Source organism: Leucoraja erinacea, chromosome 16 (genome assembly GCF_028641065.1).
Source record: "Leucoraja erinacea ecotype New England chromosome 16, Leri_hhj_1, whole genome shotgun sequence".
Classification (NCBI taxonomy): Eukaryota; Metazoa; Chordata; class Chondrichthyes; order Rajiformes; family Rajidae; genus Leucoraja; species Leucoraja erinaceus.
In genome coordinates this window covers 2,525,599-2,538,783 of record NC_073392.1, presented here as the reverse complement: position 1 = coordinate 2,538,783, position 13,185 = coordinate 2,525,599, and the positions used below count along the sequence as shown (strand labels likewise).

At 47.8% G+C, this 13,185-nt stretch overlaps 1 protein-coding gene across 2 annotated transcripts in view; it reads left to right on the top strand.

Moving 5' to 3' along the window:
• Positions 1 to 13,185, top strand: part of arhgef3 (Rho guanine nucleotide exchange factor (GEF) 3) — a 140,853-nt gene that overhangs the window by 23,426 nt on the left and 104,242 nt on the right. For both annotated transcript variants that reach the window (XM_055647529.1, XM_055647530.1), the window contains exon 2: positions 4,175 to 4,241. In XM_055647529.1, the coding sequence (XP_055503504.1) occupies positions 4,175 to 4,241 (67 nt within the window). The remainder of the gene's footprint in view (positions 1 to 4,174; positions 4,242 to 13,185) is intronic.

Below are 13,185 nucleotides of genomic sequence, written 5' to 3'. Positions count from 1 at the left end.
GGTATTTTGTTGGTTCACATGGTGTTTTATCATTAATGTTTTATTATTATTAATGTTTAGTGTTTTCTGTGTCATTCGTAACTGTCACTGTGTGTCATGTTGTTACTTGTGGGCGGAGCACCAAGGCAAATTCCTTGTATGTGAATACTTGGCCAATAAACTTAGTTAATTTGGAGTGTGGGAGGAAACCGGAGCACCTGAAGAAAACCCACGCAGGTCGCAGAGAGAACGTACAAACGCCGTACAGACAGCACCCGTAGTCGGGATCGAACCCGGGTCTCTGGCGCTGTGAGGCAGCAACTCTACCGCTGAGCCAGCATTGTGATGGGCAGATTGTGGGAGTTGTAATCACACTCAGAGATGTTATTCGGGGATAAATCATTCGTTTAGTGTGGGGGCCAGCAAAGTTTCACTCTCCTGCCATGAGTCACCCACCTTAAAACCACACATCACCGCCCACTCAGTGGAAACCAAGCCTAATATGGTCTATGACACAGCCACTCATCTACGGATCCTTATCTCTGGAAAGATCTCTGTGCTCAGGGTACAGTCACTAACAGATCTGACTTGCGCAAAGGTCATTGGTGATGGATGTGACCAGGTTAAGAGGCTGAAGGATGAAATAATGAGAAAAACATTTTTCACACAGAGAGTGGTGAATTTGTGGAACTCTCTGCCACAGAAGGTAGTTGAGGCCACAGTTCATTGGCTATATTTAAGAGGGAGTTAGATGTGGCCCTTGTGGCTACAGGGATCAGGGGGTATGGAGAGAAGGCAGGTACAGGATACTGAGTTGGATGATCAGCCATGATCACATTGAATGGCGGTGCAGGCTCGAAGGGCCGAATGGCCTACTCCTGCACCTATTTTCTATGTTTCTAAACTTGCAGCTGTAACGTTTCATTAAAACAGTGGGCATAAAAACCTTTAGTTTATATCGTCTAAATGCTTAAGTCTCCTTAAAGAAAAGGAGGGGTATTGTATGTGGGTGTGATAGTCAATAGACACTAGTTCTATGTTATCCCGTTTTCTCATCCACTCCCTGCACACTAGGGGGCAATTCGAAAATTGCGAGCCTGGTGTTACATTTGCGAGCCTGGTGCGAAAAGTGTGAGCCGAAAGCTGCAAACCTCGTCTGCAAACTACGATCCGGGCGCACAAGCTGCGAGCCTAGTGCAAAAAGAGCAAGCCTCAGTAAATAGGGAATTAGGGGAGGGCACTGATACATGGGGAATTAGAGGAGGGCACTAGTAAATGGGGAATTAGGGGAGGGCACTAGTAAATGGGGAATTAGGGGAGGGCACTAGTAAATGGGGAATTAGGGGAGGGCACTAGTACATGGGGAATTAGAGGAGGGCACTAGTAAATGGGGAATTAGGGGAGGGCACTAGTAAATGGGGAATTAGAGGAGGGCACCAGTAAATGGGGAATTAGAGGAGGGCAATTAGTGGAGGGCACTAGTAAATAATTAGAGGAGGGCACTAGGGGGAATTAGAGGAGGGCACTAGTAAATGGGGAATTAGAGGAGGGCACTAGTAAATGGGGAATTAGAGGAGGGCACCAGTAAATGGGGAATTAGGGGAGGGCACCAGTAAATGGGGAACTAATAGGGGAATTAGGGGAGGACATCAGTAAATGGGGATTTAGGGGATGGCACTAGTAAATCAGAAATGAGGGGAGTGCGCCAGGAAACAGTGGCACAGCAATAGAGTTGCTGCCTCACGTTCAGAGACCCGGTTCGATTCTGACCACGGCCGCCGTCCGCACGGTTTGTACATTCTCCCCGTGACCGCGTGGATATTTTCCAGAGATGCTGCCTGCCCCGGCTGTTTGTGACCCGTCTGCACCTATTTGTGTAGAATCTTGAACCTGTGGAATTCTCTGCCACAGAGGGTAGTTGAGGCCACAGTTCATTGGCTATATTTAAGAGGGAGTTAGATGTGGCCCTTGTTGCTAAAGGAGTCAGGAGGTATGGAGAGAAGGCAGGTACAGGATACAGTTGGATGATCAACCATGATCAAATTAAATGGCGGTGCAGGCTCGAAGGGCCGAATGGCCTACTCCTGCACATATTGTCTATGTTTCTATGTTTCACAGAGGGACAATACAGATACCTGGGATTACAAGTAACATCAGATCTGAACTGGACTTTGAACACTGCTGCCACAGTGAAAAAAGCCCAGCAGAGGCTGTACTTCATCAGGCTGCTCAGAAAAGCTGGTCTGCACTGTCGCCCTCTCACCCAGGTCTACAAAGGACTGATAGAGAGCATCCTCAACACAGGCATCCCGGTGTGGTATGGAAACACCACACAGACAGAGAGGAAGGCTCTGCAAAGAGTCATAAAGACTGCAGAGAGGATTATCAGAACGGAACTCCCCTCCATGGATACAATCTATACACAGCGCTGTCAAAAAAGAGCAGAGAGAATCATCAGAGACACACTACATCCAGCTCACTCCCTGCTCAAACACAAAAACTGCACATCCAACCTCAGGCACAGACGAGCAGACAGCATCGTCACAAACAGAACACGCTTCTTCCCTGCCACAGTGAGACTCTTGGCCAAAACAAAATGAACTGATGTCCTGACCTACCTCATAGCACATCATATTATATTATAGTATATTGTCTCCTGGGCCTGTGCAATTTACAATTCAATCAACACTTTTTATATAGGGTTTGTGTAATTTACAATGCTCTCACTTTCCCCTGTATATGTTTTTACAGATTATGCGTCTTCTGTGTGTCTTTTTAACTTGACTTGACTCTCTGAACAACCGCACAAGAGTTCCTATGTGTGTAAGCACAAATGGCAAATAAAGTTTTTGACCTTTGACCTTTGACCTTGACCAATTATCCTGCAAACCCGCACGTATTTGAAGCGTGGGAGGAAGCCGGAGCACCCGGAGAAAACCCACGTGGTCACAGGGAGAACGGACAAACTCCGTACAGACAGTTCAACGTTCTACTCTGATCAAGAAGGCTCATCAGCGTCTCTTCTTCCTGAGGAGACTGAAGAAGGTCCATCTGTCTCCTCAGATCCTGGTGAACTTCTACCGCTGCACCATCAAGAGCATCCTTACCAACTGCATCACAGTATGGTATGGCAACTGCTCTGTCTCCGACCGGAAGGCATTGCAGAGGGTGGTGAAAATTGCCCAACGCATCACCGGTTCCTCACTCCCCTCCATTGAGTCTGTCCAAAGCAAGCGCTGTCTGCGGAGGGCGCTCAGCATCGCCAAGGACTGCTCTCACCCCAACCATGGACTGTTTACCCTCCTACCATCCGGGAGGCGCTACAGGTCTCTCCGTTGCCGAACCAGCAGGTCGAGGAACAGCTTCTTTCCGGCCGCTGTCACTCTACTAAACAACGTACCTCGGTGACTGCCAATCAACACCCCCCCCCCGGACACTTATTATGATTTATTCAAATCGTTTGCTATGTCGCTCTTCAATGGAGATGCTAAATGCATTTCGGTGTCTCTGTACTGTACACTGACAATGACAATTAAATTGAATCTGAATCTGAATCTGAATCTGACAGCATCCGAGGTCAGGATCGAACCTGAGTCTCTGGCGCTGTGAGGCAGCGACTCTACCCGTTGCACCACTGTGTTGCCTATGTTGAACTGGCACCACGTTCGGCATGGACATTGTGGGCCGAAGGGCCTGTTCCTGTGCTGTACTGTTCTATGTTCTAAACCATTATATGACAGGACTTTCAAGAAACAATCCCATCTGCATGGATGGAATAATGAGCTCAATATTCTGCAGACACTGAAAATGTCATCCATCGTGAGACCGTTTCAACTTTAAATCTGTTGTCTGAGAATGATGTTGTTATTTAGTTTAGTTTAGAGATACAGGCCCTTCAGCCCACCGAGTCCACAGCGACCAGCCATCACCCCGTACGCTAACACTATCCTACACACGCTAGGGACAATTTACACATACACCAAGCCAATTTGCCTACAAACCTGCACGTCTTTGGAGTGTGGGAGGAAACTGGAACTCCCGGAGAAACCCCACACGGGTCACGGGGAGAACGTGCAAACTCCGCGCAGACAGCACCCGTGGTCAGGATCGAACCCGGGTCTCCGGCGCTGTGAGGCAGTAACTCTACCGCCCATGTTAACGGTTGTTAATGGTTGATTTTCTTTTTGTTTCGCAGGCCCACGTCACAGGAAGGCAACAACTCGTCCCTCTTGTCTGTGGTCAGTGGCTGGACCCTCAGGGGGGTAAGTGAGTCATGACATTGTGGAGACTTATATTTAGTAAAAGCTTCTGCACTGGGATACATCACAACTGTACGCCTCAACCATGCCTGTAAAATATATTTCATAGCCTTGCGTATGCCGTGAATTAGTGTGGAGTAAAGGAACTGCAGAGGCTACCTTCAACCGAAGATAGACACAAAATGCTGGAGTGACTCAGCGGGACAGGCAGCGTCTCTGGAGAGAAGGAACGGGTGATGTTTCGTGTCGAGACCCTTCTTCAGATGAGAGTTAGGGGAGAGGGGAAACGAGAGAAATAGACGGTGATGTAGAGAGATATGGAACAAATGAATGAAAGATATGATCAAGCAAACAGGCCATGGTTGACTGGGGAGCTAGGTGAAAACAAGTTACAGACAACGAGCGTCAACAAGATGAGTGAAGCTGGTACATCTTTGGTGGGGGAGGAATGGAGAGAGAGGGGATGCATGGGGCTACTTGAAGTTAGCAAAATCAATGTTCATACCGGGGTGTAAGGTTCCAGATACTCCTGCAGTCTGGAGCGGGCCAGTCAGCAACATTCCCTTATGGACATCTCGCTCTGCTGGGAGAACAACATGTTTTGGATGGACCACATCATTGTGTTAATAGAAACATAGAAATCTAGACAATAGGTACGGGAGGAGGCCATTTGGCCCTTCGAGCCAGCACCGCCATCAATATGATGATAGCTGATCATCCAAAATCAGTACCCTGTTCCTGCCTTCTCCCCATACCCCTAGATTCCGTTAGCCCTAACAGCTAAATCTAACTCTCTCTTGAATACAGCCAGTGAATTGGCCTCCACTGCCTTCTGTGGCAGAGAATTCCACAGATTAATTGTAACATCTATACAAGTTTGCGGATGACACAAAGCTGGGTGGCAGTGTGAACTGTGAGGAGGATGCTATGAGACTGCAGGGTGACTTGGTTGGGTGACAGGTTGGGTGAGTGGGCAGATGCATGGCAGATAAAGTATAATGTGGATAATGAGGTTATCCACTTTGGTGGCAAGAACAAGGAAACAGATTATTATCTGATTGGTGTCAGATTAGGAAAAGGGGAGGTGCATCGAGACCTGGGTGTTCTTGTACATCAGTCACTAAATGTAAGCATGCAGGTACAGCAGGCAGTGAACAAAGCTGATGGCATGTTGGCCTTCATAGCAAGAGGATTGGAGTTTAGGAGCAAGGAGGTCTTACTGCAGTTGTACAGGGCCCTGGTGAGACCGCACCTGGAGTATTGTGTGCAGTTTTGATCTAATTTGAGGAAGGACATTCTTGCTATTGAGTGAGTGCAGCGTAGGTTCACCAAGTTAATTCCCGGGATGGCGGGACTGACATATGAAAGAATGGATTGACTGGGCTTGTATTCACTGGAATTTAGAAGGATAATAATAATAATTTTATCTATAGAGCACTTTAAAAACAAACATAGCTGCAACAAAGTGCTGTAGGAGCAACTAATCATTACTGCAAGTTAATACAGGGCAAAAAAATGAGACCGCAAAAGAAATAGTAGGAAAAGACATGTTTTGATCTAATTTGAAAAAGGAAACAGAAGCAAAGCCTCAGGCATGGTCAAAAGCCAAGGAGTTCAAATGGTTTTGACACTGGATTTGAATGATGGACTGTGAGGGGGCACTGTCTGAAGGATGAGAGAGGATCTTATAGAAACATATATATTTTTTAAGGGATTGGACAAGCTAGATGCAGGAAAATGTTGTAAATGTTGGGGGAGTCCAGAACCAGGATTCACAGTTTAAGAATAAGGGGTAGGCCATTTGGGACTGAGATGAGGAAAAACCTTTTCACCCAGAGAGTTGTGAATCTGTGGAATTATCTGCCACAGAAGGCAGTGGAGGCCAATTCACTGGATGTTTTCAGGAGAGAGTTAGATTTAGCTTTTAAGGCTAACGGAATCAAGGGATATGGGGAAAAAGCAGGAACGGGGTACTGATTTTAGATGATCAGCCATGATCATATTGAATGACGGTGCTGGCTCGAAGGGCTGAATGGCCTACTCCTGCACCTATTGTCTATGTTTCTATGTTTATTCACAACTCTCTGGGTGAAAAGGTTTTTCCTCGTCAGCCCACAATGTCCGTGCTGATCGTGACGATATAGAAATAATCTCCCTATCCCTCCACTCCCTGCACATCCGTGTGAAACTTCACCTCCTCTGCTTCCACTATCCAAGGAAGCTCCCGCATGCACCAGCCATGAGGACCGTCACACTGACATACAACTCATACAAGTGTAGAAACATAGAGTCATCGCTGGTCGGCACGGAGCCGGTGGGCCGAAGGGCCTGTTTCCGCGCTGTATCTCTAAAATAAACCAATATCTAAAAATCATAAAATCAACACGTGTTAAAAATTAAATATTATTGTAATAGGCGGCACAGCGGTAGAGTTGCTGCCTCACAGCGCCAGAGACCCGGGTTCGATCCCGACTATGGGCGCTGTCTGTACGGAGTTTGTCCGTTCTTCCCGTGGCTTTTCTCCGTGATCGTCGGTTCCCTCCCACACTCCAAAGACGTGCGGGTTCGTAGGCGAATTGGCTTGGTGTAAGTGTAAATTGTCCCTAGTGGGTGTAGGATGGTGTTAGTGTGCGGGGATCGCTGGTCGGCCTGTTTCCGCGCTCGGTGGGCTGGAGGGCCCGTTTCCGCGCTGTATCACTAAACGAGACCAATAACTAAAAAGTATAAACTCGCCACATGTTAAAGATTAAATATTATTGTAATAATATTACACTAACATGTTTATAGGCGCCAGAACGCTGTGTGAGTAGGCACTGTCGTAAAGCAAGCATGGGCTCCTCAGGCTGGTGCTGGAGCGGAAACATTTGTTCCATAACGGGATCGACAGCATCAAGACATGGATGAGATCATCCCTCACCTCCATCAACTCCCTCCCTCCCGCCTGTATCTGTCCCCACTCTATATAACGTTAATTACATCGCAGCATGACCACCCCTCCCTGCTCTGGTCACCATGGCCCAGGAAGGATATGATTGCATTGTCGGGAGGGGGAAGGAAGTTAACGAGGATATTGGTGATCCTGGGGAACTGTAACATAGGGGAAAGTCAAGTCAACGTTTATTTATATAGCACATTTAAAAAACAACTCTCGTTGGCCAAAGTGCTTGACATTGGTGGAGGAAAGATTGAATGAAACCTTCTCTGCAGCAAGGGAGGTTTGGGTGGGGGGGGGGGGATCTTAGTTGAATCCTATAATAGTTGGGGTAAAGTAGGTTGCACGGAATAATTTCCCCTTGTAGGGCAATCTAAAGTCTGGCTTGCTGCCGTACAGAGCCCTTCTCCATTCTAATGGTAAAGCTGCCGGCATGATGCACACGGATGCTGAAGAATTGTTCCGACCCAAAACGTCACCTATCCATGTTCTCCACAGATGCTGCCTGACCCGCTGAGTTACTCCAGCACTCTGTGAAACGTCACCTATCCATGTTCTCCACAGATGCTGCCTGACCCACTCAGTTATGGTGCAGCAGCATCTATGGAGCTAAGGAAATAGGCAACGTTTCGGGCCGAAATCCTTCTGGAAATAGGCAACGTTTCGGGCCGAAACCCGGAAGGGTTTCGACCCGAAACGTTGCCTATTTCCTTAGCTCCATAGATGCTGCTGCACCCGCTGAGTTACTCCGGCACTCTGTGAAACGTCACCTATCCATGTTCTCCACAGATGCAGCCTGACCCGCTGAGTTACTCCAGCACTCTGTGAAACGTCACCTATCCATGTTCTCCACAGATGCAGCCTGACCCACCAAAGCCAATGAACCTATAAACCTGTACGTCTTTGGAGTGCGGGAGGAAACCGGAGATCCCGGAGAGATCTCACGCGGTCACGGGGAGAACGTGCAAACTCCGTCCAGACAGCACCCGGGTGTCTGGCGCTGTGAGGCAGCAACTCTAACGCTGAGCCACATTAAGCACACAAAAACAAACAAGATATAGTACTGTGCTAAGCAAATATGTCACATAGCTGCTGCCCAATTACAGGCTGTAGTTAAATTGTCATTTGTCAAATGGTTGAATGATCAATAAACCGAGCCCTGGATCGGAAATCTAGCGAGAACATGTTGAAGCCAAGAACTCAGTGAGTTGGACTTAACTTGATTGGACATTCCGTGGAGTGATGTGGTAAACATGAGATCATGCACATATTTATTCTGTAATTAGAAAATAAAAATATTCTGGTCAGGTGCAGGAAGGGAACTGCTTCCTTTCTCTACTTCTGAAAAATACATATTTTGAAATTTAAAAAAAGATTTATCGTCTTTGGTGAAGATGATAAATGCAACTGATGATTGAATAGAAGATGCAGCATGGAAACAGGCCCTTCAGCCCATCGAGTCCACACTGACCAGCGATCACCCGTTCACATTAGTTCTGTGCTATCCCACTGTGCTCATCCACTCCCGACACACTAGGGGGCAATTTACACAGGGTGAATTAACCTGCAAAGTTGTACGCCTTTGGGAATGTCGGAGGAAACCGGAGCACCCGGAGGAAATGCATGCAGTCACAGGGAGAAGGTGCAAACTCCACACAGACAGCACCTGTGGCCTGGATCGAACGGGGTCTCTGGTGCTGTGAGGCAGCGACTCTACCCGCTGCGCCACCGTGCTGCCCTTTGCCACCTCAGGATCGAACCCTATGTGTTGGAACCATCTCCCTCGCAGTGTTGACCCATTCTGCTGATGGATCTCTAAGCCATACCCTCTGTATAATTAATGTCAAATCAACTCGTGCACAAACTGACCTGTAGAAAATGATGCTGCATTGGTTCAGGCTTGTTTACACGGTTAATTCCCGGGATGGCGGGACTGTCATATGCTGAGAGAATGGAGCGGCTGGGCTTGTACACTCTGTGGAGTTTAGAAGGATGAGAGGGGATCTTATTGAAACATATAAGATTACTAAGGGCTTGGACACGCTAGAGGCAGGAAACATGCTGGGGGAGTCCAGAACCAGGGGCCACACACAGTTTAAGAATAAGGAGTAACAAGCCATTTAGAACGGAGACGAGGAAACACTTTTTCTCACAGAGAGTTGTGAGTCTGTGGAATTCTCTGCCTCAGAGGGCGGTGGAGGCCGGTTCTCTGGATGCTTTCAAGAGAGAGCTAGATAGGGCTCTTAAAGATAGCAGAGTCAGGGGATATGGGGAGAAGGCAGGAACGGGGAACTGATTGTGGATGATCAGCCATGATCACATTGACTGGCGATGCTGGCTCGAAGGGTCGAATGGCCTACTCCTGCACCTGCTGTCTATAATGTCAAGCAATTTAATCATAATATTTGGATTGTTCTGAGAGACATTGGCACGTGAGAACAAGACAAGCTGGGACAATTGCCATTAGTTACCACATGACTTCTCTGCAAGAATTCAATACTGACAATTGAAATAGGAATCAGAATGTGAGCAACAATGCTCTGTCCTTTCCCAGTGAATGTTGGCTGTATTTAAAGGCTTAATTCTGGAGTTTAAATTGTAAAATATCATCTGACTGAATCTCCGAAAGATCGGGGCTGTGTGGATGCTGGGTGGATTTTAAAATCCCAGCGTTGTGTTATTTTCATATTTCCTCAGTTTGTTTTGGGACTTTATGTGGACAAATCATTCCAGTAGCTGAGCACCTCCAGTGTTATTGTTCCAAGCATTGCAGGAATGGTTTTGTTGTGTGGAATGGTTGTGGTATTATGTCAGAATAATAGATCGTGGAAATATTGTGCAGATTAACTAACAGTGTAGCTGTTCAAAGGCTGCTCGGGGATGATGTCTTTATTTTCCATTGTTAAAGTTTGGCCCTGGATATTGTTTTCCACATTGCTTTTTTAAAAGGAGGCATTTCTATTATTTGAAGTTCTGGAAACTTGCTGATGAGAGCAAATTACGACGAGGGACTCTGGTTCATTTGTTGGAGGAAGGTCTTCTCTCTTTTTAGTTTTTAGTTTCACAGATACAGCACTGCAACAGGCCCTTCGGCCCACCGAGTCCGTGCCGACCAGCGATCCTCGCACACCAACGCTGTCCCACACGTACTGGGGACAATTTTTACACACACACCAAGCCAATTAAACTACAGACCTGCACGCCTTTCGAGTGTGGGAGGAAACTGAAGATCTCAGAGAAAACCCATGCAGCTTACGGGGAGGACATGCAAACTCCGTACAGACAGCGCCCGTGGTCGGGATCGAACCCGGGTCTTCGGTGCTGCAAGCGCTGTAAGGCAGCAACGTTACCGCTGCGCCAGCGTACACCCCCCCCCAGTGAAGTGTTTTGTTTTGCGTCCAACACGGTAAAATCACACGGCAGAGCTCGCCCGGGCACTGCGCACAGGGTCGCCATGTTTCTGGTTACGTAAAGTCCATGGGGCGGCACGCACGGTGGCGCAGCGGTAGATTCGCTGCCTCACAGCGCCCGAGACCCGGGTTCCATCCTGACCACGGCTGCTGTCTGTACAGGGTTTGGTCTCCCTGTGGGCGCCTGGGCTTTCTTTGGCTGCTCTGGTTTAAGGGCCTGTCCCACTTACGTGTCCTTGGCACGCAAATAACGCAACCTCATCGTCGCGTTGAAGCGCAGGGGCACCGTGTGGCTGCGCGCTGCCCGTCCCGCTGAGTTACTCCTGCATTTTGTGTCTATCTTCAAATGACGTCACGGGCTCCAGACGGATGGAAATGAGCGCGACTCTCACGGGACCGTCGCGCCTCAACGCAACCAGGAGGTCGCGTAATTAGCGTGCCAAGGACACGCAAGTGGGACAGGGACTTAAAGACGTGCAGGTTTGTAGGCTCATTGGCTTGGTAACATTGTCCCACTTAGCGTTGGTGTGCGGGGTGTGCGGGGGTCGCTGGTTGGCACAGACCTGGTGGGCCGAAGGGCCTGTTTCCGTGCTGTATCTCTAAACTAAACTAAGCTAAACACTGCCCGGGGGAGGGTGCAAGTTTTATTTAACTTGTTAGATTTTGGGATTTTGGTGCAGCAGAGCAGAGCGTTTGATAAACTGTGGTTGGCAAGAAATGTCCCTATTCTTGTCCACAATGTTTCCTGTTATTCTTGTCTGTGACAATGTTGCGGGCTTTCAAATGCTTCTTTCTATATGTCGCCGATTGTCGACAGTTTTTTAAATGAATTCTATTAATTGAAACTTTCTTTTCTTTTAAAAGAGAGGTCATAGTTTCTGATCATTGTCCTGGGCTCGATTCCACTGTCCTCCCTGTACGGTGTCTCTCCCCCACTCGCCACCCCCAGCCAAGCGGCTATTTGTGACCATTTGCTTCATTGTGGACTGGGCTGTGTTGGAGGCTTCCTGTCAACCTGCTTCCTCCACGGATCAGAAGGCTCGCTGTGTGCCAGACTGATACGGAGTCTTTTGGAAAAGATGATGAATGCCTGTGAGCTACAACTGGCAGCTGCATCTTCCAGGGTCGATATCGCCAGCCTCCACAAACCTTTCCCTTAAACCGCCCCTGCTACAGCAAAAGCAAGTTAGCCTTGACAACAGTAGCCACATTATACTGCATAGGGGACGATCAGCCGTGATCACAATGAATGGCGGTGCTGGTTCGTAGGGCCGAATGGCCTCCTCCTGCACCTATTTTCTATGTTTCTATGTTTCAGACAGCACCCGTAGTCGGGATCGAACCCGGGTCTCTGGCGCTGTGAGGCAGCAACTCTACCGCTGCGCCACCGTGTCGCTCCTTGCAAACCCGACTTCAACTGATAATTTGACAGATAATCGTCAGTTTTTAATACCATCGACTCTTTTACTGCCCCATATGTTATTATCCTTCTGCCATTTCTCATCCATTACAATGACCTGTGCGGCTTTTTATTAAATCTCCAGTATTTATGTTTTGATAGATTGCATGCAGGATTGTCTATGAAGTTCCAAATGAAAGGACAGCTAATCAATTAAACGTCTACAGAAACATCTAGTGCTGTAAATACAGTGGGGTCATAATCCTAAATAACTGCTCCCCAATCTATTATGGTCTGGCAGCTCATGTGCACAAACCAAGCAGGTCACCATTAAAAAGAAATAAATGTCAGGAAAGAACACAGAAAATTGAGTATATAAATTGATAGTGAAGCTGGAACTGATATTTGGAACAGCCTCGCTGCCGTGAAGGTAGACAAAAGTGCTGGAGAAACTCAGCGGGTGCGGCAGCATCTATGGAGCGAAGGAAATAGGCAACGTTTCGGGCCGAAACCCTTGGGTTTCGGCCCGAAACGTTACCTATTTCCCAAGGGATTCGGCCCCGAAACGTTACCTATTTCCCAAGGGATTCGGTTGAAACGTTGCCTATTTCCCAAGGGATTCGACCCCAAAACGTTGCCTATTTCCCAAGGGATTCGGCCCGAAACGTTGCCTATTTCCCAAGGGATTCACCCCGAAACGTTGCCTATTTCCCAAGGGATTCAGCCCGAAACGTCGCCTATTTCCTTCGCTCCATAGATGCTGCTGCACCCGCTGAGTTTCTCCAGCACTTTTGTCTACCTTCGATTTTCCAGCATCTGCAGTTCATAGAAACATAGAAACATAGAAAATAGGTGCAGGAGTACAGGCCATTCGGCCCTTCGAGCCAGCACCGTCATTCAATATGATCATGGCTAATCATCCAACTCAGTATCCCGTTCCTGCCTTCTCTCCATACCCCCTGATCCCTTTAGCCACAAGGGCCACATTTAACTCCCTCTTAAATATAGCCAATGAACTGGCCTCAACTACCTTCTGCGGCAGAGAATTCCACAGATTCACCACTCTCTGTGTGAAAAATGTTTTCCTCATCTCGGTCCTAAAAGACATCCCCCTTATCCTTAAACTGTGACCCCTTGTCCTGGACTTCCCCAACATCGGGAACAATCTTCCTGCATCTAGCCTGTCTAACCCCTTAAGAATTGTGT